This window comes from Ptychodera flava, chromosome 18, assembly GCF_041260155.1.
Source record: "Ptychodera flava strain L36383 chromosome 18, AS_Pfla_20210202, whole genome shotgun sequence".
In the NCBI taxonomy this organism is placed as follows: Eukaryota; Metazoa; Hemichordata; class Enteropneusta; family Ptychoderidae; genus Ptychodera; species Ptychodera flava.
The window spans coordinates 20,232,416-20,256,695 of NC_091945.1; the positions used below are offsets into that span (position 1 = coordinate 20,232,416).

The following is a 24,280-nucleotide window of genomic DNA, read 5'->3' on the forward strand; positions in this document are numbered from 1 at the left end:
AATACTTCCTGCTAGCCATGTGATTTGAGGTGAATCTTCTATGCCCATTGGTGAGATCTACTTCCAAAATTTCACAATTATGTCTTTTGAGCTACTTTTACGTCACAGTTGAACTATTATTATTTTGTGAAAGAACTGGGACTTGTCGGAGGCGGCTTGGTGGCGAGGGAAAGATATACGAAAAGCACTGCTATCTTAAACATAAATCAAAACTTTCAGAAATGTAATTTTCTCTCTTTAATAAAAATACGCAGAAGCCTTTGTCATGGCTATCGTCTTTGACATTTTTCATGCAAATGTCTCTCTTGCGAAGTAGTGCAGCTTACAGACGACCATAGTGGCTTTGTTTATAAGATAGTACTTTTTAGGAACAAAGGTAGTCAGGAATAAAAGTGCTCAAAAGCGTAATATTGTGGCATAATGTTTTTGGTTTTGCACTGCAGTGCAAATACCGATGGCACGCGCCCGCTCCGGTTCAAGTAAACTGTGGTACTTATGAATAATACGTTTACTCCAGATGGAACATGTAATGGCAATCTTTACTCCCTAAATTATGATTCTGCCCACGTCCGAATTTTCAAAGTGTTTCAGTCTAGATTATACATCGCTCAGCTGATCGCTCCTGCAGCGATTTCTGAGTGATCTGTTGTCGACAGACCTCCCTCTCACTGAAATAATATTGTAAGGAATATGTTAATTACGTTGTCATGGCATCGTCGCTTATGGGCTTGTTTAGCATCACATCTTCCCAATTGCCTCGTTTCTTCCAAATTCGAGTGAGAGAAGACGTCTGTGATAGGCAAAGACCAAACTGCCCTGTCTCTCGAGCTTTAATGGCGTAGGATCAGCATTTTACCATACCCACGCTCATCGAGAGGGGAAAATGTTGCGGCTCGTTGCTCTAGTTGTTACCTTCCTATTCCTGAAGAAGGGCGAAGCCCGTGAGTATTGAAATACATCGCTTCTATTTTCTCCGTAACAGTATTCCACCGTACACGTCATCCTTCCATTGTGGAATGACACCTCTGTTATATTTCTCGACCCTACTAACCAACTTTCCTCTGCATTATATAAATATGCAAGAATTTCACCTAATAATCCTTAAGTTTCTTGAACATATTTTCCTTTTCTCTCCTAATCTTGCACCTGCGCGCCCATTTGGCCGTGAACATCGCAACTTCGATCCATTTCTTTCTCCCTCTCCTCTAGCCATCAGAAAAAAACGCACCACATGGGCCTTCTCACCCTTGAAATAGTTTCTCACTGTTGTCTGCAGTTTTACAATATACCATATTTCAATGCAAACCCCGGCCAGCTTGTGAGTAATTCCATCTACACTCATTCCATAATTTGGCTTGCGAGGTAAAAGAATATTTTCATTTGCGAACAAATATTTCAACTCGTTTACCGTACAACAACGTACTATTTTGGTTCCTGCAGTGACGTCTTGGTGACTTGTTGAAGACGTGCATTGCTGTTGCTGTCACTGATAAACAATTGTGATAAGCATCAGGCTTGTACATCTCACTGTATTGGAGCAGCCTCTCGTCCGTTACTTTCCTCACGGACATGTAGCAGGAAATACGTTGTGGCTCTTAAATGTAGCTCTGACCTTCCAATACCAGAAAAATGATGACGCAAATATACGTACATTGTGTCCCTTTTTCTTTTCTATGTAAAAGGGGTACATGATACTTGCAATTTTTCAAGTGAGAAAGCACAGCCTTCTTGATATTTCTCAAAATATTTTTATGTATGAGGCACTGTTGGACAGTGCTTAGAGTTTCAGTATTAGGGGATGGTGAGTTCGAGATCCGGTACGTCAGAGTAACGGACTCACTGTCGGAGGATTGTAAGTTCGAGACTCTGACATGGTTTACTCCTCATTGCTCCATTGGGTAATTGGTTGTGGGTACCTTCTTCTGTAATTGGGCGTTCGCTTGTTGGATGATGGACTTAATAAAAATAAAATAAAAAACACTTCCATCCCCCGGCCAAACAAACTGTTGATTTGCAATGTGGCAACTGATATCCATTTTGCTTCGAACACCTACCAATCACACCAATCTCTCTTACTTCCCTTGCACCGTCTACCATTTTGGGCAAAAATCCTTCGCAGGCCCTCTTTGCCTTACGAAAGCTCTAAAGAGTTGTCAAATTGCAGTGACAACGTTATATTGTACGCTGACAACCTACATTTATTATTAGTCATATCAGTATGAGTAATAAGACGACGGTAATTTGTATTGTTATGCACGAGTGGAATTTAGGGGATCATCAAGAACTACCAAGGTAACCATAGGTTGCCCCAACAATGAGAGAGATTATGGCTTGGGCAAAACAGTCCATTATGCCACGTGGAAAAGCAGAGACTGTGTAGATATACATTAGCTTGCACTGTTTACACTGGAAGACAGCAATTCATCAAGACGAAATAATACGTATCAGAGAATAATGTTAAGCAGTAGTGACAAAAGCCATCTGTGAGGACAAAGCCCTTCGGATGAAAGCTTTATAAAGGCAACCCAAAACTGAAAGAAACATTTAAAAACAGAATGTTTTCAACAGCTTTCATTAAGTTAAATTTACTCATTGACAGCTGTCTGTCGATCAACGCGAAGGAGAGATTAGGTATTCATTTTGACGACTGCAGTGAACGCAAATAATGATAATCGTTTACTGCAAAAAATAAGTAAGAAACTGTGTTTTTTACACAGAAAACAACAGATGAGCTGACTGAAATGATTTTTGAACCTGCATGTAACGTTAAATTTGGGGTAAATCTACATTTAAACTGGTGACATGACACTAATGACTTAAAGTTCTCGAATATCATTGCGTTAAAGACACACTCAGGCAGCTCGTTACCTAAAATAATAGTTTGTCTACTCCAAAATCCTTTTGTGTAGCAGCACACAAGTAATAGAATATTTCGAATGAATGAGTATCTAACATTTCTTATGACGAAAATACATTATGTACGTCAGTTGAAACCTTTGCAAAGATTCGTTTCAATTGAATGTAAGCGACAGCATACATTAATCCTCAGCTTTTCAAAAGTTTCGTTCATAAACTGAAAATATTCTGAACAAAATCATTATAATTATTGTCTTTGCTAATAGTTTCTTTGGTTAAAAATCCAAAAAAAAGAAATGAGACCGTAAGAATCACACGCATGCAAGACAATTCTACTTGACAAAAACATGTTATTTAAGCCATGTTCTGGTAGGGATATAGGACGTATCTCGATTTTACTAAAACGTACAATTTTATCAACTATTATTGTTTCGAGAACAAAAATAAACGGCGTGGATTCAATGTGTTGTTTCCAAAAAATATTCACGTAATTACGTTTGGAGACACAGGCGTTACACCCTTGTGTTTGCGTCGCCGCAGGTGCTGATCAAGTGAGAACCTTGAAGGCCGAAATGGAGAAGGGTTCCATGTGAACAGCACTTGAACTTGGGTCAGTCGACCCTGAGAGATAGGAGAGCTCCATTCTGACGCAATGGGCGTCTTGCCTTGAGAAAATGAACGTGACATTGATTTTAAGCTGTCTCTGAGTTAAGATTACATGATTCTGCCTCTCTTGTTCCGACCCGACTGGCATCAGCAGCATCAGCGAGTATCACATTGAAACACTCAAACAGGTCCGTGTCCTACCAGTTGGGCTAATCCCCGTTGCCAATGTCCTTCACAACAGCCCAAAGCAAGATCCAAGCTAATAATTAAGGCAAACAACATTACATCTATATGCAAATTACCCGAAGCCCTAGATATTTATCATTCCCGCACGGCACTCCACACTATACATCCTCGAATGATACATCGATTACCTTGATTTTGTGGACCTCATGCATTTGCTAAACCTTTGAAGTGCGACCGCACTGTCAAGACATTCTTTAAAGCGCAGAAACAAAATAAAAAAGTAAAAAGGCAATGTAATCAATCGATCTATCTGGCTGGAATATGCCACGAGGAAGTGTCATATTCCTAGATCGACACAAGCTCTGAAAACCATCGTTATAATAGTCGGGTTGTCATAATACAATTATCTGCGGGCTTCATTTGAAATTGGTTGCTTCAACACGATTTTGGCTCAATCATTGTCTATTTGTTTAGCAAATAAATTCTTTAGATTCGGTTAACTTCCTCGGGTCTGTCTGAAAAGTTGATTTTATATTCAACGAATACATATTTAAGATCAGGTGATGCGTATGTGATTCCGCGCCCTTATTGTACAAAACCAAGACCAAGTATTATGCGACTTTACTTTCTATGTTCAGTGTAAAAATTCATATTTATTTCGCCTTAGCTAGATAATGAGATATCTTGCTTTTCGCTCGTATGACTTTTAATAAGTAAATAAGTAATTTTCATCTATCGATTAATTTTAGAACTTCCAGATCCAGCAGCTTTCTGGCCCCTTGATGGCGAATATATGTTTCAGGATGCTTCTGGGAATGACAACAACGGTTCACCTGGAAGCGATGTTCACTTCGAGCCCAATGCTGTCGGCACTCGGAATGGAGCGATGCGATTTACAGGTACCGACGACTCGTACATCGAATTTCCGAACAACGGTGCATATGACACAAGATACTCGATAGCCATGTTTGCGTACGTATATCAGCAAGGGATGTACGGTCCAATTTTTAATTATCGGCATATTGGGTGGGGAATACATCTAAACGCTGGCAATTCGGTTGTACTTACAAGACTATACGAACGTTCGACATCCGAAGAAACCGTTGATCTGCGGATCACCGCGCCTCTAAATCATTGGAAATTCTACGGATCAAGTTATAATCACATTACAGGAATGTTTAAATTATGGGAAATGGATCATGTCTTGAAGTCAGTAAATGTTGGCACTATAGAGTTAGCTACCGATCATCCAGGAAGAATGGGAGCATCAACTGATGCAACTGCACAGTTTATGGTATCATGTATGCAGATATATGACAGAGAGCTGTCACCGTCGGAGATCATAGAAGCTGAGAGTAAATGTCAAATTTTGAATGGTAGGTAAAACATTTGAAATTCGGCACTTTCACTGTTTATATCACAGTACGTTTATTTACTAAACATTTTCTGATTTTTACCACAGACAAATATAAGACAGACTAGCAACGCAGCATGCCTTTGTTTGATGGTCGTCTCGTTATACTGTGGCCTTTTCATATTAAAATGAGCTTCACAGGTATTAGACTTTTTGGAGACTGTGTGGTTGATAACTGCACGAGATTATGCGAAAAGTACGACTAGATGGCATCGTGCTGCCAGTCGCGTAGCAAACATACTTTGTGAGCTCATAGTGCATAAACATGGCTTCACGCCAATCAAAACATAACACGCCAGCAGTTTTATAAGCACGTCCTTCCATGATCAACTTGTACAAGACGATATGACTGACCGTAAACCATTGAATAAAACCAGACAGTATAGATAAAGACTTCAAATTTGGTTCAAAAAGCACTCATTATATATTCATAAAAATGTGAGAGGAAATTTTAAAATGGTAAAACTCACCTAATCAAAGGTCAAAACTTTCCTGTTTTCGCCAGCACGCCAATTCCGCTCAACGCCACACGACACAACAACACGAACTTTGCTGAACATACTTTCGCTTAAAAATTGGCGAAAACCGGAAAATACCAAAGGGTTCATGGTCGGCACTCTTCGGAAAAGAGAGGCGAGAGCTACCTGAGGCGAGGCGTACATGGAGGGCTTACGTAACCGCTTCACATTTAAGTAATATTGCATCTGCCAGTTTGGAATGCCAAACTGGGCAAAGAGCCCTTGTTAAATCTACAGAGGGCACCCCCAGACAGGATCCTGCAAATGACAGGCAGCCGTAAGGCAAGGGCCTTTGGTATTCGCCCCCTGTCTAAGGGAACCACTACTGAGAAATGACAACCTATTTTGCATTTACAGTTTAATGATCTTCTGGCGGAATATTTTCGCTGTGTGCTTAGGCCTTGAATATGAACAATACCCGTTGCTAGTCTCTCTCTATATTTGTCAGTGATTTTACTGCAAACATTCATGGAATTTTTAAGCGTGTGCGTAGTAATAACACATCATTCTGTATCTTCTTTAATTTGCGGTCACAGAACATCGCTCGTGATTTGCATAAAAAAGAACTGTTACAGTGGCAGTATGTGAGTCCTGCGAATGCAAAGGGACACAGAGCACATATGATTAATACGTACAGGTCAACACTTAAAATATCAAAGATCAGGTAGAACGCGCCTCGAGGACACCTATTTGGACTTTCCAACTTTTACAATTCTTTTCTGATCTAACACTTGTTGGTACTCAGTTTTGAAGTTCTTGGAGTAAGAACATTTTCAACATCTTAGTTTTTTGAAAATCGAAAATTGTATTTTCCTCCATAAAGTCAACACATTGCACAGGGAAGGTTGCCATTTTGAATTTCAAATAATCGTAAATGTTTGAACATTTGTTTTTCTAGTACCAAACTTTGCACGATGGCCCCTTATTTTCATTCTTGATTTGGTAACACAATGGTAGAGAGTTTCGTTGAGAAAAGTATGAACAAAAATTTTGAGTCTTGCCATGGCGAGCCGCTAACTAGCTTAAAAGTTTAGGGTTGCATGGATGTTGTGATAATAGTTTCTCAAAGATTGCAATAGACAGACAAAAGGAGCTTAATATCGACGAAACAAAATTTCTTTTTACTGATCTGATCCCATTTTGGGTCAAAATTAGTAAAAAATCTAATACTCGCATTGTTCAATAGCTAAGTCCTATTTTGTTGAATTACAGTAATTCTATCTGCTTAAAATCTTCGGATTGGCGGAAGCAGGATATCCGGTGATGGTTTCAGCTTCAGTGGATTTTATCGTTTGTGCAATATCGAGGGTATTCTAAATTTTGATCATCAGAGTCATTAAGGGTTAAGGCTAGGGAATTACTCCACTTAACCTATACACGACACAACAGTTGTTTGATTTTTTTAACCATGGCTGTATAGTGGTGCGGCATGGCAAACCCATTGTGCATTTTGTGATAAAAGCACCAAACTTGGCTCAGATGTGTCTTAATATGTGCTGAACAAATTCAGATACCGAGCCACTGAAAATCTGCCGAAGTGTTGCCATGGCAACCATTTTATTCAAAATGGCTGCCAGACAGGTATTTCTCACCTACTAAATGTCAACTGCAGAAGTTGTGGGATAACTTTAGGTTGGATATTTTCAATAAGAAACTGTGAAAAGAGTTATTTGAAAATTATTTTAAAGTTTCTTCACCACCTGACTTGTTAAACGGGGTAAATACAGACAAAAAACACAATTCTTATTCATAAAATGCACGGTATTAGAACCTATAAAAGGATGACGCTATGTTAGCAGTCAAGATATGTTAGGCCGTGGGCTAGAGGGGTCTACTTGCACCCCCAGGATAACAAAACTGTCTTTGTAGAAGCCTTGGGATCCCTAGAATACGAAATAGAATTTTGACAGAAAAAATATAGTAATGCAATAACTGTCATAGTCGACTATTGAACGGTACCGCAAAATAACCATTTTGCTACCCACGTACATTTTTCTTGTAGTACTTGTAAGTCATCTGCTAAGTTTTTTTAACTTAACCTGACTTGTCGGATATCATTAGAATGAAATTTATTTCTCTTTAAAATGACATATGTAATATGCAATATCTTCGATATATTTTTTATGAAATGGGACCAAAACTTCCCCCTATACCCCCAAAATCTGAAATTCTACCAATTTTTTACCTTGGCATAACACAAAAGACAATGCTTTGTATGACATCTGTTTACTTGCTACAGGGACATGTTAAAATGTGAAATAGATTTTTGATAGGAAAAATATTGGGATGCTATAGGTCTACCGGACATACTTTGAAGGGTACCGCAAAATTACAGTATTGTTAACTCGCATGCATTTTCGTTAAACCTATCTTCTTGTAAGTCATCTGCTGAGCTTATTTTTTTACATAACCTAGCTTGTGGGCTAACATTGGAAAGGGATTTTATTCTTCTTTTAGATGACATATTTTAATATGCAATATCTTCTATAGCTTTTATAAAATATGACCAAAACTTACCCTATACCCCAAACTTTATATTGCAAATTACTGTCACTGCTTATCTCAAATTCTACCAATTTTCACCTAAACATATTACAAAGGGCAATTCTCTGTATGCAATCTGTTTTATTTACTATGAAGACATATGAAAATATGAAAGAGACTTTTAACAGAAAAAAACATTGGAAAAGGGAACTGTAAAGTCACAGTATTGCGAATCGCATCGTTTTTGTTAAACGTCAAATTCTACCATTTTTTAACCTAGACATATAATAAAGGGTAATGCCTTGTATGAAATCTGTTTTATAAGCTATGAGTACCTGTCAGAAATATGAAATAGACTTTTGGCAATGCCTTGTGTGAAATCTGTTTTATTTGCTACATGTCAAAAATATGAAATAGACTTTTAACTGAAAAAATATTGGGACGCAACAGCTGTCACAGTCATGTGTTGAAGGGTACCGCAAATCACGATTTTGAGACCCACGAACATTTTTGTTAAACCTGTCTTTGTTTAAGTCATATGCCGAGCCTAACTTATACATAACCTGGTTGTGGGGTATCATTAGTAAAGCGATTTGTTTTTCTTGAAGGTGACCTTTTGTAATATACAAATATCCTTTACAGTTTTCATGAAATAGGACCAAGACTTACCTAATACCCCAAAAGAATACATTGCAAATTACGGCTTATCTTACGTTCTACCATTTGTTTTTGCTCCACACAATACAGAAGGCAATATAATGGTTATATGAAATCCGTTTCGTTTGTAACAGACGTATGTCAAAACATAAAGTGAACTTAATATGATTTAGTCGCCACTGGGATCATATTTCTAACGGTTCACAGATACGGCAAATTTCCTGAAACATATAATTTTTATCAAACATGTCTTTATAAAAGAGGTAAGCAAAAATCATAGGTACGGATGATCTCGAAATATTATCAGCATCGTGCATTAAATTATTTGTTTCAAGTGTGTTTTGTAAGATTTGACCTGAAAAGTTCTTATGTGGAACTCTAATTTAATATTCTTGGCAGAGCAATTTTGAAAACCAATTATGGTATCTGTTCTACTCGCTGTAATGGATATGAAAAAAGAAAGGCATTATACTGAATTATACAACCAACTGAATGACAAGCAAGGTGCGGAATTGAGCCTTTAAAGGTTTTGTTTTCTAAACTGTATAAATGAGCACAGCTAATTCAACAATTTAGCTGATCCAATAATCGTTCTAAACATTATACATTACATCAAAATTACCTGTGCGTTCCTGAAGAAAACTTGTATAGATATATCAGAAAGCTGGACTTTCTTCATGAACAATATATTATGAAACTATTATGATATACCTGATATTTAGCTGCTCTAATTATCGTTTCTAAACTTCATAAATTAGCATAAGTGTCTAAAGATATGTCATATAGCTTGGCTTTCTTCATTAACAAAAATAGGGATATGTCCAATATTTAACTTCTCTAATGATAATTTCTAAACTTCATAAATAAGCAGAAATTTAGCTAGCCATTCTTAAGTACTTTATGGCATTCTTCAGTAAAATTTTCAGGATATATCCGATATTGAACCGATCTAATTATCGTTTCTAATCTTTACGAATGAAATCAAAGGATGTTCTATAGTTTAAAGAGCATGTATGATACTTGATCGCTACACTCAGTATACTTTATAAAGTAGTTAGATTTAGCAGGGCTGACATGTTCAAAAAGTTCAAAATTTGGTAATAGCTTTTCTGTAATTGTGTGTTACTGAATATGCAAATGATTTATTGTGAATACTGAACTGCGTAAAATCTCTAAGGTTTATGTTTCAATTTGGACTGGAGTGTCACTGTTTGTATAGGAAGGTTCCCATTTGATCAGATAATTGGCCAGCCAACACTACCTTGCTTAGGTCTTGGGTGTATGTGTCAAGTGGATAACAAGAAAATGATTGGCAAATATTTAGGATTGTCGTTTAAACTTGTTGTCTTAGCCTATGTAAACACCATGGAAAGGAATAAAATACTCGCCAGCTGACTAGCCATGCAAAAGCAAGCAGAGATCCGGGGAGTGCCAAGCACGGACATGACGGACAAAAGTGCAGCATTGTGTTTTAGCTTTGCTTTCCCTACCTTTCATGTTTGTTAAAACAAAAGAAAGTGGAGTAATACAATTTAATTTACGGTGCTACGTTTTTGCATTTCAACAACAAATTATGTACGACCGAGAAATTAATACCAAAATATACCATGTTCAAAATATTATTAGCATGAATCCATATATATATTTATGCAATAGACCATTGACATTGAATAACTCTAAAACCAATATGTAAATCATGAAATAGATATCAAATTACACAAGATCAGTTTCATGTGAAATGAATTATGAAAAGTAATGTATAAAATATAGTACATAGAGCGAAAAATAATATACAAACATGATCGTGTTCTCCACGTGGTCAAATTTTAAACGGCCGCACTTATGTACTAATTGTAGTTACATGATAAATCTCTAACATTGACAATTATGGGGATATATAAGAGATTTACGCCCAAAATGTTATTGTTTTTGACGTTAAAACTAGAAGGTTTGTTATACAATAAATGCCATTGTGCTTTTTGGTATGTAGGCCTACGCGTGAATGTAGATGAACAAGAGTGAGAGATTTGGTTAAATTCCCCGCACAATTTTCCATGTGAGGCCTTGTGATTGAACACCCTGCAAAACTTGTCAATGGCTGACTTATAAAAATTAGAAAAGATAATCAGTCAATGTCAAAATATTGCACATATTCAACATTTCTACTCAAGAACACTCCATCCATTGGAAGAACATGGAACATGCTGTTTTTTACACTCGGACGCATCATACCCTCCCCACCACAGCCATGGGCCGATTTAGGCCAATTTGCAAAACCTGGTGAGTGTCGCACGTACCAGCTACAACTCTAAAAATGCTTTAAACTGGTGCATCAACGATTACAAATAAGAATAGAATAAAAAAAATGTCTGAACAGTAAGTTCTGATAGTCTAACTACACAGAACAGCTGACAGCTGATCACCGTATAAAACATTCAATTTGACAATTTTGAATCTTCCACTTTTGCCTTGTTGCAACCATATTGTCAATAATTTTATTAAGAGAACCCGTTTTTCTGGTAAAATGAAATCATAAAACAATAAAAAATGCAATATGCATTTATAATGGTAATACATCCACTATTCACCACAGAATCATCCATAAGAGCAGCAACTATGGGATTTTACAGTAATTAATGGTCGTCATATTTAAAAATGGCCGCCATACCAGAACGAGGCTCTACCTGTGAGGGATCGGTATCCAAATTGATTTTAAAACAAAAAAATATGCAAATGGTAATCTTAAAAGGCATTTATGATGGTAATACGTCCTTTATTCACCACAGAATCATCTGTAGAGCAGCAACTATTGGATTTTATAGTGACTGGTGGTCGCCATATTTAAAAATGGCCGCCAGACCAGAACGAGGCTCAACCTGTGGTGGCTCGGTATCCAAATTGATTTATATTATGATAATCTACATTCGTACCAAATTCATGCTTTTATCACAAAATGCACAATTGTTATGAAAATTTTGTTATGCCGCACCACTAGTAGTAGAAGAGCTCTGGATCTGTTACCAGTAATGAAAATATGAATCGGTACAGGCAATTTGATAGGGTAGCTAAGCAAAAAGATATGAAGGAAAGAAAACATAGGAACATTTAATCAGAATTTAGCTGATTATGCTCCCGTGTTTCAGCACACGTAGTGAGCTTGGTTGTTTGTTGATGGACTTTGACTGAATGACTGTATGACTGTATGACTGTATGTATGTATGTATGTATGTATGTATGTATGTATGTATGTATGTATGTATGTATGTATGTATGTATGTATGTATGTATGTATGTATGTATGTATGTATGTATGTATGTATGTATGTATGTATGTATGTATGTATGTGTGTATGTGTGTGTGTGTGTAACGTAGGCAGGTAGATAGGTATGTGGCGTTTTGTGTGTGGGTGTGCTCATGGGTTCATAGAACAACGAAATATACATAAAATGGAGAGAGCATGACATCAATAAGAAATGTATATCAAACAATAAAATGTATATAGAAGGTGTTGGATTAATATGGACATTTTTGCATTTAGGGATAATTTCCATGGTTGGAATATATGAGATGATAAAAATGTACGTAGCAAACACAATCTTGTTTAAAGTCCTTGTTGCAAAACTTTTTAAATGCTATTGATAATGATGAAATTTCGTTATGACTTCGACATGCAATTCTTGACATCGTTTATTTTACAATGTCTTATCGTCTTTGCCTTTCCTCCGACGTTAACTCACGCTGATAACCATAACATCTAATATCTCAATGTGTACAAAATTTGAGGTTTGAAAATATCTAAAATGACTTTCTTGTGTACGTTGTTGTAATTTCAAATTTGGATAATTATTTCTAGAAATTTAATTGATTTTCTCATCATATGTTTTTATTGCTTTTTCTGACAAAGAAATGACAACAACGGCAGAGGCCACCACAACTGCAGAAATGACAACCACTGAGGTAACAACAGCTGAACCCACTACAACTAAGGAGCCAACAACCACAGATATAACAACGGAGCCCGAAACAACAACTCAAGTACAAACTACAACAGAAATGGGCACCACCTCAAATGCACCAACCAAACTACCCGGGACAACGACACAAGAGATAACTACCATAGACGGTGAATATTTACTTTATGTTCCCTCAACTGACAGTCAAATGTTCAATTATGTCAGGACATTCCAATGATATTTCATTTAATTTATTCACAATGTTGTCTAAAGTGTACATATTTTATCCATGCTTTGTAATCAGGGGGAACAATAAATTGTGTGATCCTCTAAAACTTACCATTCTTCTTCACCTTTTTCTTCTTCCTTCTCAGCTTTTCTTTATGTTCTTTTTCTTTTTCTGCTTCTTCGGATCACTTTTGAAGTCAATCTATTTCAAAGTCAATACCTACGGCCGTTTGCGAAATATGAGCCTCGCCTCACAAATTTCCCGATGAGAGCGGAATTGAGAAAAAGGCTGTTCCGTGTTAAGTGTATGGGAATTGACTCTTAGTCCCTTTTTACTCATACTTATAAAATTTCAATTCAGGAAAAGTCCGGGATATTGAAGGCACAAATGCGAGCCCATCAATAAGCGAAGTGAGTAATGTCAAAATACATTTTTGCTTCTTTAAGGTTATTTAAATGATACATTTATACACACTGTTTTGCACGTTTGTTCCGTTTCTTGAGTAAATTCAATGGGGAAATATTTGTCTATTAGTGCTCAGTGTCATCAGTTCACTTCTCCAAAACTTTCTACTGTTATTACGTGGCTGATTTTAATACATATTTGTAATTATCAAACTTCAATAAAGACAAAAAATGATGCCTTGTTTAATTGAACAGCAGTACTGTAATCCACTGAGACTTTTGCCTTTTCTCATACAGGTTGTAGAGTATTTCGATGGATTAGCAGACGCTATTTCTGGTCTTGACGATGCCAGTATATCGCAGGAACAGAGCCAAAATATGACCATCGGTAGGTAAAATTATAACTTCAGTTTGCAATACGGCCATTAGAATTTCCAAGTCTGTGATGCATTCGAAAGTTAAACCGATGATTAAAGCAGAATTCGCCTCGGGGACAGATGTTTAGACCTCAATATTTAAAATTTCTTTTGTTGTCTACCAATCGTTTGGGTTTATTTTAAAGCTCTTGCCATAAGATAAATCCTCACGATCTTAGTTTTTCGAAAATAAAAAAAACCCCACAGAGAGTTAGCATTACGATAGCGACCATTCTTACTTTTAGATATCGGTAATTATATCATACCAGTATATTGATGGTACAAATACAGCGATCTGATTGGTCGAGGAGCGAAAAGTACCGTGGTATATTGGCGATATACCACGGCTGGCATGCGCACTAGCTCTCAACTTGAGGAAAAGTCCTTTTATGACGTTCCACGCCAGAATTTCAATATACTGTTATGATATAATAGCAATAAATCACACCCAGCGACGGTATACCACTCGATTGTGACCATTTCACTTCATATATGCACTCGCTATCGCTCGTGCATATATGTCGTGAACTGGTCAAAATCGAGTGGTATACCATCGCTGGGTGTGCTTTATTGCTTAAATATTAGCTAACTAGAACCAAACTTTTCATGGAGACCCCTGCATTTCATTCTTGATTGCGTGAAAGAACGATTGCAAGGTGAAGTTCTTCACTGTCGATACGCATGTTTCCTCAAATTTGCAGTGAGTAAGTCCCACTGAGAGCGATGATGTGTAGAAACTTGTAGATCACGTCTAATGATTCGAAGGACTGGAACACCGTAGTTCTTTTTTCCACCAGTCCTCCTCTTTGTTGAGAGCGGGAGTGGTGATAAAAGTTTTATCCGCGAATTGCTGAGTTAAATTCAACAATGACCGAGTCAAATCGATTCTTTAGCCAGGTCTCGGTGATGACCATGATGTCCAGATTCGCCTCAAGCAAGGTAGCTGCAATAGCAATGATTTTTAAGAGACAGTGCATTCCACAGATCGGCGTCCGAAGTTAGTTTGTTAAAACTGCAAGATGTCCTTGGGATTTTGAAATATGCCGAGTTTTGCTTGTGTCCAAGTGGTTGTGCAGAACGAGTGGCAAGTACAAATTAAATAGCGTGGGGGCGTAGTATAAATGTCCTTATGAAACGACTGGAATGAATCGGAGAACTCTTGGACGTGAACGTCTGCATGGAAACTTTGGTGCACGGTGATTGCTGACTATCGTTGAAATCCCATACATTGGTTTTGGATGCTTGCGCCCAAACTCGCATCCGCGTGGTCGATAAAAGAACTTTGTAGGCAGAGAGCTCGAGCTGGACAAAGGGACATCTTCGTCGCCATATTCAAAGATTTTTTGTTTGCACCCAGACACTGCCGAACATCGAGAAACGAATCAATGCCCACTTCAAAACATAGTAAATCTCCACGTTTTGCTACATTCTGAGGCAGAAGGTGTTCAAAAGTTGAATGCTGTACTGGTAAAAGCGGCAGAACGATAAAACAGAGAGAGAGAGAGAGAGAGAGAGAGAGAGAGAGAGAGAGAGAGAGAGAGAGAGAGAGAGGCTGCCGATCAACAGCGCCACCAATATAAAGATCATTAGTTCATTTGGTTTAATTTTTTTTGTATGTTGGGTATGTAAAGTATATTCCAAAGGTGCTCAAAAAGGTATCGGCATTATTAAATTGTATACATGTTAACACTTTATCGAACTATGATATGATTGCTGACGTTCAAATCTAAATGTTTAAACGTAACTGTGTTTTGTGTTCAGACGTGATGAGCTCTATTAGCAGTGCGTCTCTTACATTCCCCGGGAAGTCTTTTAATATATTATATATTATAGCCCCAAAATGGGACTATGTGCCTGAGGGTAAGTGACCATTTGTCCGACGGCAGGAGGGCAAATGGTCTCCTTGCCTAAGGGTACATAGTCCCTTGTTTGGGTTATAATATTTTTATTACATGCCCTTCTTACACAGTTTTCACTCCAAATATTTATAGTCTATGGTAAATGGTAATCAAATCCTTTATTTCCATCTTAGACAAAGATCCGTTAAAAATGGAACGATTTTCATCATCGAATGGTGCATTGATATATTTTAACTGCTGTTATGTGGTTTATCCAATTTTATATGCAAAATTTTCCAAAAACCGGATTTGCTATGGAAAACATGAAATTTCAACATATTTACATCCAAAAGTTGTCAAGTTGAAAATAGTTCCGGTTCACTTTCAGTCCAATGATGACTATGCGGCCCGAGACGTCATCGACGAGGTACCATTGGATACTATTGAGCGAGCGACGTTCGATATATGAGGCATTTAATAATGTAGCATTCAGCCTACAGGCTATCAATACTGCAATCAATATTTTCTGCGTGTTTGACTTTCTTGTTGTCTATGTGTATGCTTGTCTGTCTGCCGTCTGTTTGTGTTCAAGGATGATGTGTTTTCAAATTGTTAGTCGGTCGCTTCTAGGCTAGGTATTTTTTGTCTGTGACTCGACCCGCCTCACGGATACCTGCTCAAGTACAAAAGCTTTGATTGGGTGGAACATTTCACATCTTCTAGACCTGTATAGCGATTTTACCTTACCAACTTGGAATGAATCCCTAGTAGTATAAACAAAAATCTGTAACGTCCCGTATTTATACTAAAAGACGCTCCAGAGAACACAAGAACAGTCTAGCTAGAATTTCTATTGCTATGCTAACTATGTTCTAAAATATCTTGTACTAAACATGACCTTCTAGAAATTTCAAAACTTGACTAATTAACGTCAGATCACTGATCACTGAGAGAGTGACCTACATAACAAAATAAATAATTGGACTATGCGATGTGCTTATCGTCCACTATGATCACATTTTCTCCTTTCTACATTTTTCGTTGCCAAAAGATGTTTTAAAGAAAATGGACACAGCCATTGAAGCGTTTTGGTCGTCGTCTCCCGAAACTGAGAAACACAACCCTGACAGAGACATATTGACAGTATCTGTGCTGAACACGACAAAAACGCTATCAAACTTTGTTCTGCGAAACATGGAGCCTGGAACTGGCTCAGTTTTATTAGAAACACAAGTGTTACAGTTGAACTTGGAGAGTGACACTGCGGGCGATCTCACAGAATGTTTCCTAGATATGGGAGATGGGAACGGCTTTGATATACCAGCAGCGGAAAAGATTTCCTCCAATTTTGCATCGGTAGCAGAGTCATTGAACAGGATCGTAAGTATATTCTTTCCGATAAAATCTGACCATCGAATTATACAGACAATCCGAATGGCAAACTACAGTTTCGTTGGCTTTTGTGTCCTATTTAAAATGTCATGTCCAAAATAACGACCTACATTAGTATCAATTTCATTGAATTTACATGAAGAAAAAAAGTCAAGATAACCCTAACCATTTTCAGAGATGCGTTACATAACTTTAAATAGGCTTATTTTTCCATTTTGACCGATAATTTTATGATTTATTACATCTTTCAGAACATTTACATTTCACTCGACATAATTTCCATCTCAGGTATTATATGAGCATTTAGTAATTTGAACAAGTTTCACATAGTATAAACTACTATTATTTTTTATAAATATCGTGTATTTGAGTTGATCTAACTGATCTATTTATCATTATTGTACATTTTTTTCTGATTTTTTGCTGCAACATGGACTTCATTACCAGGCAAATCATTTATAATTATTTTTCATGTCATTGCAGCATCCAAACTGTATAACAATTTGGCAAATCTGTGATACAATATTTCACGTTGTGGGCCTGTGAAGTTTGATGTGAAACACTATGGTTTTGTCATAGATTTTCGCATCTTACTAACTTACTTATCGACATATCATTGTCAAATCCTAGCTAAACACGTAAGTGATCGCATTTCATCACATCTTTAACCCATACAGGTGACAGTTTTCAAACGGAGATCGTTGAAAAGAGACAATACTGCAAATGATCCTCCGGTAAATGATGTGCTGACATTATCTTTCACAGACAGGGAGGGCGAGGAAATACAAGGTAATGATGCTACAACATCAATGCAAAGCCAAAAACTGACCAGATATTCAATAGTGTTGATGAACGATAGGTTGCATACCTCTGTAAAGCACTGCTTTGCAGTTTTTTAAGGTTCCAAGACCAGAAATTGACCTTTTTAAGGCAACAATTTTCTAGTGGTTAATAAGCTCAGAACCCCCGTAAATTATATATTTTCGGAGAGCCTAGATATAGGGAAACATTTTGGTTACCATAGTGTGACCATTGTTTACATAACTATCACGTGACAGGTAATTTGCATAACCTTTCAAAAATCAGTTTTCCCTATGTTCTGTTTCAATGCTATGAGATATTTGGCTGAAATTTGTGTGAGTGTAAGCTGTTCTAAAGATCTTTCAAAGTATGTCTCAGAATTTTTTTAAACCTTCTTAAACAATTTTTATGCCAGAAAAACTTCCAGAGCGGTGAATTTAACCCTAGTTGATTTCTTTAAAATTGTGCTCAAATAAAAACTAAGCAAGATATAAAAAATCTGAGACACAGTTTTGACGAGCGTTGTGACAGCTTGCATTCCAGCAAGTTTGAGTCAGATATTTTGAAGTATTGAGACAAAACATAGGGAAAACCGATTTTTGAAAGGTTATGCAAATTACCTGTCACGTGATAGTTTTTTAAACAATGGTGACACTGTGATTATCAAAATCTTCCCCTATATCTAGGCTTTCAGAAAATGCATAATGTACGGGGGTTCTGAGCTTATTAACCACCAGAGAATTGTTAGAATAAAGAGGTTCATTTCTTGTCTGGGAACCTTAAGACATCGAATCATATATCTGTCACTTCTAAAATATGTTATATTTACAAACATTATATCAAAACACAGTTATCATATTTTGCAATTGTGTGGCGAATGGTCAGTATTGTTGTTGGTAAAGTCAGGTTTTACTGATATTGGAACTTTTATTTTTAATTCTAACGTTTTCATACTTTGTCATATTTTTTCAATATACTGTACCGGTTTCTTGTAAAGAAGTACATTTTCTTGTGGCATCATGATTACTTTGACAAAATCAGGATTATTTTAAGAACAAATAGTACCATAGAAAGGAATCGCATATAATTCACAGCTGAAAGCAGGTAGAAGGCAAAACAAAGGCTTTTTTGATAGTCTGCTTAATTTTGAAAAGAAAACTTGTTATTGAAAGCACAGCATGGGTGTTACAAAAATTACTGTAATTCTACCCTGATGGCAACTGTATTTTCGAGGTAAGTATAGAACAGTACAGGGTGGTACAGAACTGTACTGAACTGTCCTTTACAGGACAGCAGGGTACGATACATCCGGTACGGTATAGCGCAGTACAAACAGCAGTACAGGAAGGTTTCACAACAATAGTACAATGGTATTCAATTCTGTCCAGTGAACAACACTGAAGAGTACATACAAATTACATTTGGTTATGATGTCCCTTCCCCTGAAACAATTGTATTGACGGGAGGACAGTATCTCCACGAGCAGGATGTTACGTACTTTGGATCAAAGTTTCAGGTAGGTGCATCAACCACACAACAGTTGTTTGTTCAGTATCATGCCTAACCTATTCCACCTCCACTCTTCAACATCGACAATGTGAATGCATACATTAATGCCACTGATGCCATGCCTTCATAATGTGCGCATTTATTGGTTAAGCCATGAAGCACATTTCATGCTATGCCGAGAATAACACAATTTTAACTGAGTCGTTTTCACTTTACCAGTGCAGAAATAAACTCCACACAATACACTTTCACTGAAAAAATAAGCTATGAACTGAGAAAATAATTTTGATGGCAAAATATGTTAAAGAGTATGTATGTATGTATGTATGTATGTATGTATGTATGTATGTATGTATGTATGTATGTATGTATGTATGTATGGGTATGTATTATGTATGTATGTATGTATGTATGTATGTATGTGTGTGTGTGTGTGTGTATGTATGTATGTATGTATGTATGTATGTATGTATGTAGAGCTGTCACAACCACTCAGCTTAAGACATGCAGCTACTCATAAGCCGCTGTTGTGAAATTTGCCAAAATTTTAGACTGACCACAGCCTGGGTCGTAGTACATTTCATGTACTCACTGCCCTATATCAGAGTATCCGACTATCAAGCAGATGTTGTCGATTTGCACATTGGTCTATAGACCCCTATACGACTCACCATTCAGCAAAGCTGCAAATATCAAGTCCACACTAACAAAGAAAGCATGGAGAAACAACAAGATTAGAGCAAATCGAGATCAAGATCTTAGAAGAATACTTTCATTTACTTTCAAGACAATTAGTTGTCTTTCTCTTAGTAGCCAGTACACTTCATAATGATAACTTCATTTTTCTTGTCCAGGTATCTCAGTTGCATCATGCAATTATCATCCTGCTGACCATCTCAAAACCAATCCATGTAAATACTACGGCGTATATCTTCAATAAAGTTGTCATGTATTCGGATCAATACCAGGATTATCAACTTTCCCTAGCCGTCCACTTTAACGGGAACACTTCAAGCCTGTTTATCCCAGAGCACTATTTTATGAAGACTGGAGAATACTATTTGACCTTTACCATTCCAAAGAGTAAGTTGGACACTTCTTGGCAGCAATACATTAGTCTTCTTAAAGGGACATTAGCTGTAACTTTTGACTAATTTTTCACAACTCTGTTTCAATGTATCAACTACAGAATTTTACTATAATCCGATCATCATGACCAATGCCCCGTGTCTTCCTTGCCAACACAGCCTGTATATGTGAAATGATCATGTTATTGTTGAAATATGTATTCTGACCTGACCTGAATACAAAATTTAAACAATACCAATACAGATTATACTCATATAGGGTATATTTTTGAGCTAAATATTAGGAATTCTCCATGGTTCAGGGATTCAAACCAGAAACTGCAGATGATACACAGAACAAACAAAATTTTAAAATGACCGAAGTTACAGCTAATGGATCTTTAAGGAGTACCGTATCAAAAGACAATAACAGAGAAGGACGTGTTATGAGAGTAAATTTATACAGATTTTACTGTTTGGTCAGCTTACCTATGCTTCAAAACCTGAATTTACAGGACATGAAGTGAGGCTGTCCATGGCTGTGAAACCCACCATTTGCGGTTACCTCAATGAAGACATTAGTAGGCCTACGTGGGATACAAGCGGCTGCAAGGTATACCACCATTTGATGCTTTCAATAAGAAATTTACAGAATTTATGTAAATAAAAACACGAAGTTAATATGACAGTTTCAATGTCGAAACTTGTGTGGTTTGTGAACTTTTATGAAATTTGAGTTGCATTGCATCTTTCACGGTTTAGAAATTGACTTCTTCTCTGCAAAATACCGGTCTCACTATGGGAAATTTGGTATGCGGTACGTTTCGCGCTATTTTTTAAATTGTTGTCAAACTGGTTAGTCGTATATTAGGGGCAAATTTTCCTGTTTCTTTTGTCAAAAGATCTTCTCTGAAACTGCTCGTCAGATCGCTTTGAAATTTTAAATTCAGGTTATTGAGAATGACGTATTTTGATGTACAAATTGTGATAACATTTGCATGTTTATATTTGGGGTAACTTTTCCAAATTTAGTCAAAATCTTCTTCTCAGAATCCACATGTCTGATTGCTTTAAACTTTGATACGTAGGTCCCCAGGGTTGATCTAATTCAGTAGACTAATGGAATTCTAACTCACAACGTACTTAGACTTCTTCAAATTGTGACGAAATCTTAAATTTTGTATTTGTAGGGCAATGTTTTATAACCATTTTCAGTTGAAACCTCTTCTCATCTGTATCAACCAGTCAATCGCTTTGAATTTTGAAATTGCATGTCCCTACGGTTAATCTTTGTCAGATTTTTAAAATGGGAATAAATGAGCATTAATGATTATAGGGGCATATTTCCCATTGGGGTAAAAGGGTAATATATTTTCTTAAATTTCAGAATCTTAGGGTACATGTATACCAATAGCATGGCACAGTACAGTTTATGGTTAAAATCTAGACAACAGGAAGTTCTGACCTAACAGAATACTCAACCACAATCTAAGGTGATGAAGTCAGTTGTGACAAGAAAAAAAACAAGTGTATATCGCTTATTTATAACATCGGTTGTCCTGCGACACCTATGATGCGCGTTTACTCTGACTTCTTAGAGAGAATACATGAAACACTAAAGAAATACAAATACTTATCATGATTAAGCGACTTACTTCTTTCAGAACTATTTCACTTCAATTCCAGGTGTCATCAACTTCTAGTTTGTCCTCTACCGTTTGCCTGTGCAATCATCTGACCACATTTACGACCAACCCTCTGTAAATCAGAAATATACCCTAATGTCGATGAACAGCTTTAAAAGACACAAGCAGACAGTCGGCGGCATGGAAGATAAAGTAAGGGACAGAGAAGAAAAGAGGCAAAGAAGAGTTAAGAAATTTAGTTTGCCAACACTAAATTATGTGTGCTTTTGTTAACATTGCTATCAAGATGTTCAATGCGATTGCATCATTCTGAGAACATTTAAAGTTATTGTTACATAATTAAGTCAGTTTATGACTACAGTGTAAAAATGATTGCCCGGCACGCTTAACAGGTTGTTATAGTAATTCTGTGAATACCCTACATCTGTTTACCCTAGCGTGCTTTTTGCAAATATTTGTGTGACAGTAGTTTTCCAGTATTTTCTGCCAACTCTTGGCACATTCATTATCTCTGTAGTAACTTGTAACTTACCTCAAAATGTTCTTAATAAAGTGTATATATGTTATGCACTTTCCATGTGCGGATGTCTATCCGTGACCAAATGTTGTTTCACTCATACTCATAACTGAGCCTGGGCATTGTACAGCATATTATTTTGCAATGTTAGAGTGCTTTTGGACACCCTTGGCCAAAGCCCAAACAGTGACCTATGTCGCCACAATGTCCTCGTTTGTGTGTGTGTCTGTGTCTGTGTGTCCGTCCGTCTGTATGTTGACGGATATTGTTGTGGTCATAACTTTAAAAACCATCGGTCAGAACGCCATGCAATTTGGTACATAACATCATCTTGAAAAGATCTAGATCTGATTAGATTTGGGTGGATTTGGTCGGCATATTTCATGGTCATTTGCATAATTAATGAATTTATGCATGTCTATATCTCAAAAAATTGCACCACCAAATTTGATAAAACTATGCAGGTATTCAAACTGGTATATTATGCTAAAAGTTTGGTGAGCGTAGTTTATAGATTTGAAGCTAATTTGCATATTTAATATGAGCTCATTTGCAAATATAGTACACTACAGTAATAATCCACACATTTAAGTTGAATACAAGGACTTTGATCGGAATTTTGAGTCATACATACTTAGATCTGGTTATGCTGAACTTTTGATGGGCTTGACTTGTGATAATTAGCTTATTTAAAAGGATATTAAATGTATTTTTGTAGTCAGTTTATATATCGAAATTGACTTAACTGAATTTCTTCGGACTTCTTACGTACATTGGTCATACGTAAACTGACTCAAGCCAAACGTTCCATGAGCAAGTTGCAGATTGTCCTGTTTTCCTCTTCTTGGTAATCGAAGATGGCGTTTGCAACTTCTGAGATGAAAATGATATTATTCTCTTTGAAAGGAAAAAAATTAGGGATAGTTCAAATTGTTTAAACGAAAAATGTAGGAGGAGGGTTGCACAGATTTTTTGGTGTATACTTCTACGTACTTTGCAGCTGAAGTAGTCTGGTGGTTCAAAATTATATTTTATCGATAGTTATTGCACAATATAAGCTTATTAGGATCAATAAAGGAAAACATAAAAAAGTAGTTAAGAAATGTAACAAATTTTACAATATTTAAAAATAAAATTTTAAAGTGTAAATAAAAGCTTAAACTACTTGAAGTATTCAGTAAGCTTTTCAAACTTTTAAACATAGAAGGTAGAGTATGGTAGGCATATAAATCCTTCATGATAGAGTAGAGTTAATATAAAATTGTTATATCTTTGATACAAGTTCAGTATTTAAAGCATATTAGACCCAATATTATCGACCTACATAACTTACAAGATATCGATAACGGTGCCTCAATGATTAACTGTTTAAAACCAGAAAACAAGAGTTTGTGGATCAAACAATATGTTTTGGAGTAGTGAATATAAACATATGTATATATATATATATATATATATATATATATATATATATTATACTTTAAAAAATTTGATCTTGGAATTGCACCAAAAATGTATATTCTGCTCACATGCAGTCTATGAGAACAGTATGAATATTTTCTCAATACAAAAATAGCACCATCTGTATTGTTTTGATGTTTAACAAGTGATATTGATTTGAATAGGATGCTCACAAGGACATATGTTTGGAAGAAACTTAATTTTAAAATTTCACCAAAAATGGTTATGATAAATCTAAGTCAATGAGAGAATTAAGCAGAATTTTATTCCAATACAATATCTGTACATCTATAGATCTTCAACAGTTGATAATGTATTCTACTGA

The 24,280-nt window shown here is 36.4% G+C and overlaps 1 protein-coding gene across 1 annotated transcript; it reads left to right on the top strand.

The window, feature by feature from the left end:
• Positions 1-768: 768 nt before the first annotated feature.
• On the top strand, positions 769-22,577 carry LOC139117821 (uncharacterized). The gene is made up of 11 exons (XM_070681067.1): positions 769-941; positions 4,398-5,024; positions 12,627-12,845; positions 13,265-13,314; positions 13,606-13,696; positions 16,614-16,942; positions 17,632-17,743; positions 19,144-19,271; positions 20,119-20,347; positions 20,847-20,944; positions 22,018-22,577. The coding sequence occupies exons 1-11, from the start codon at positions 884-886 to the stop codon at positions 22,093-22,095; spliced, it is 2,019 nt and encodes a 672-aa protein (XP_070537168.1). The 5' UTR covers positions 769-883; the 3' UTR covers positions 22,096-22,577.
• Positions 22,578-24,280: the final 1,703 nt, after the last annotated feature.

Coding starts and splice junctions, on each gene's coding strand:
- LOC139117821 (XM_070681067.1), top strand. CDS start 884: ATGTTGCGGCTCGTTGCTCTAGTTGTTACCTTCCTATTCCTGAAGAAG. Junction 12,846..13,264: donor AGAGATAACTACCATAGACG/GTGAATATTTAC, acceptor ATTTCAATTCAG/GAAAAGTCCGGGATATTGAA. Junction 17,744..19,143: donor GGAGGGCGAGGAAATACAAG/GTAATGATGCTA, acceptor AATTCTGTCCAG/TGAACAACACTGAAGAGTAC.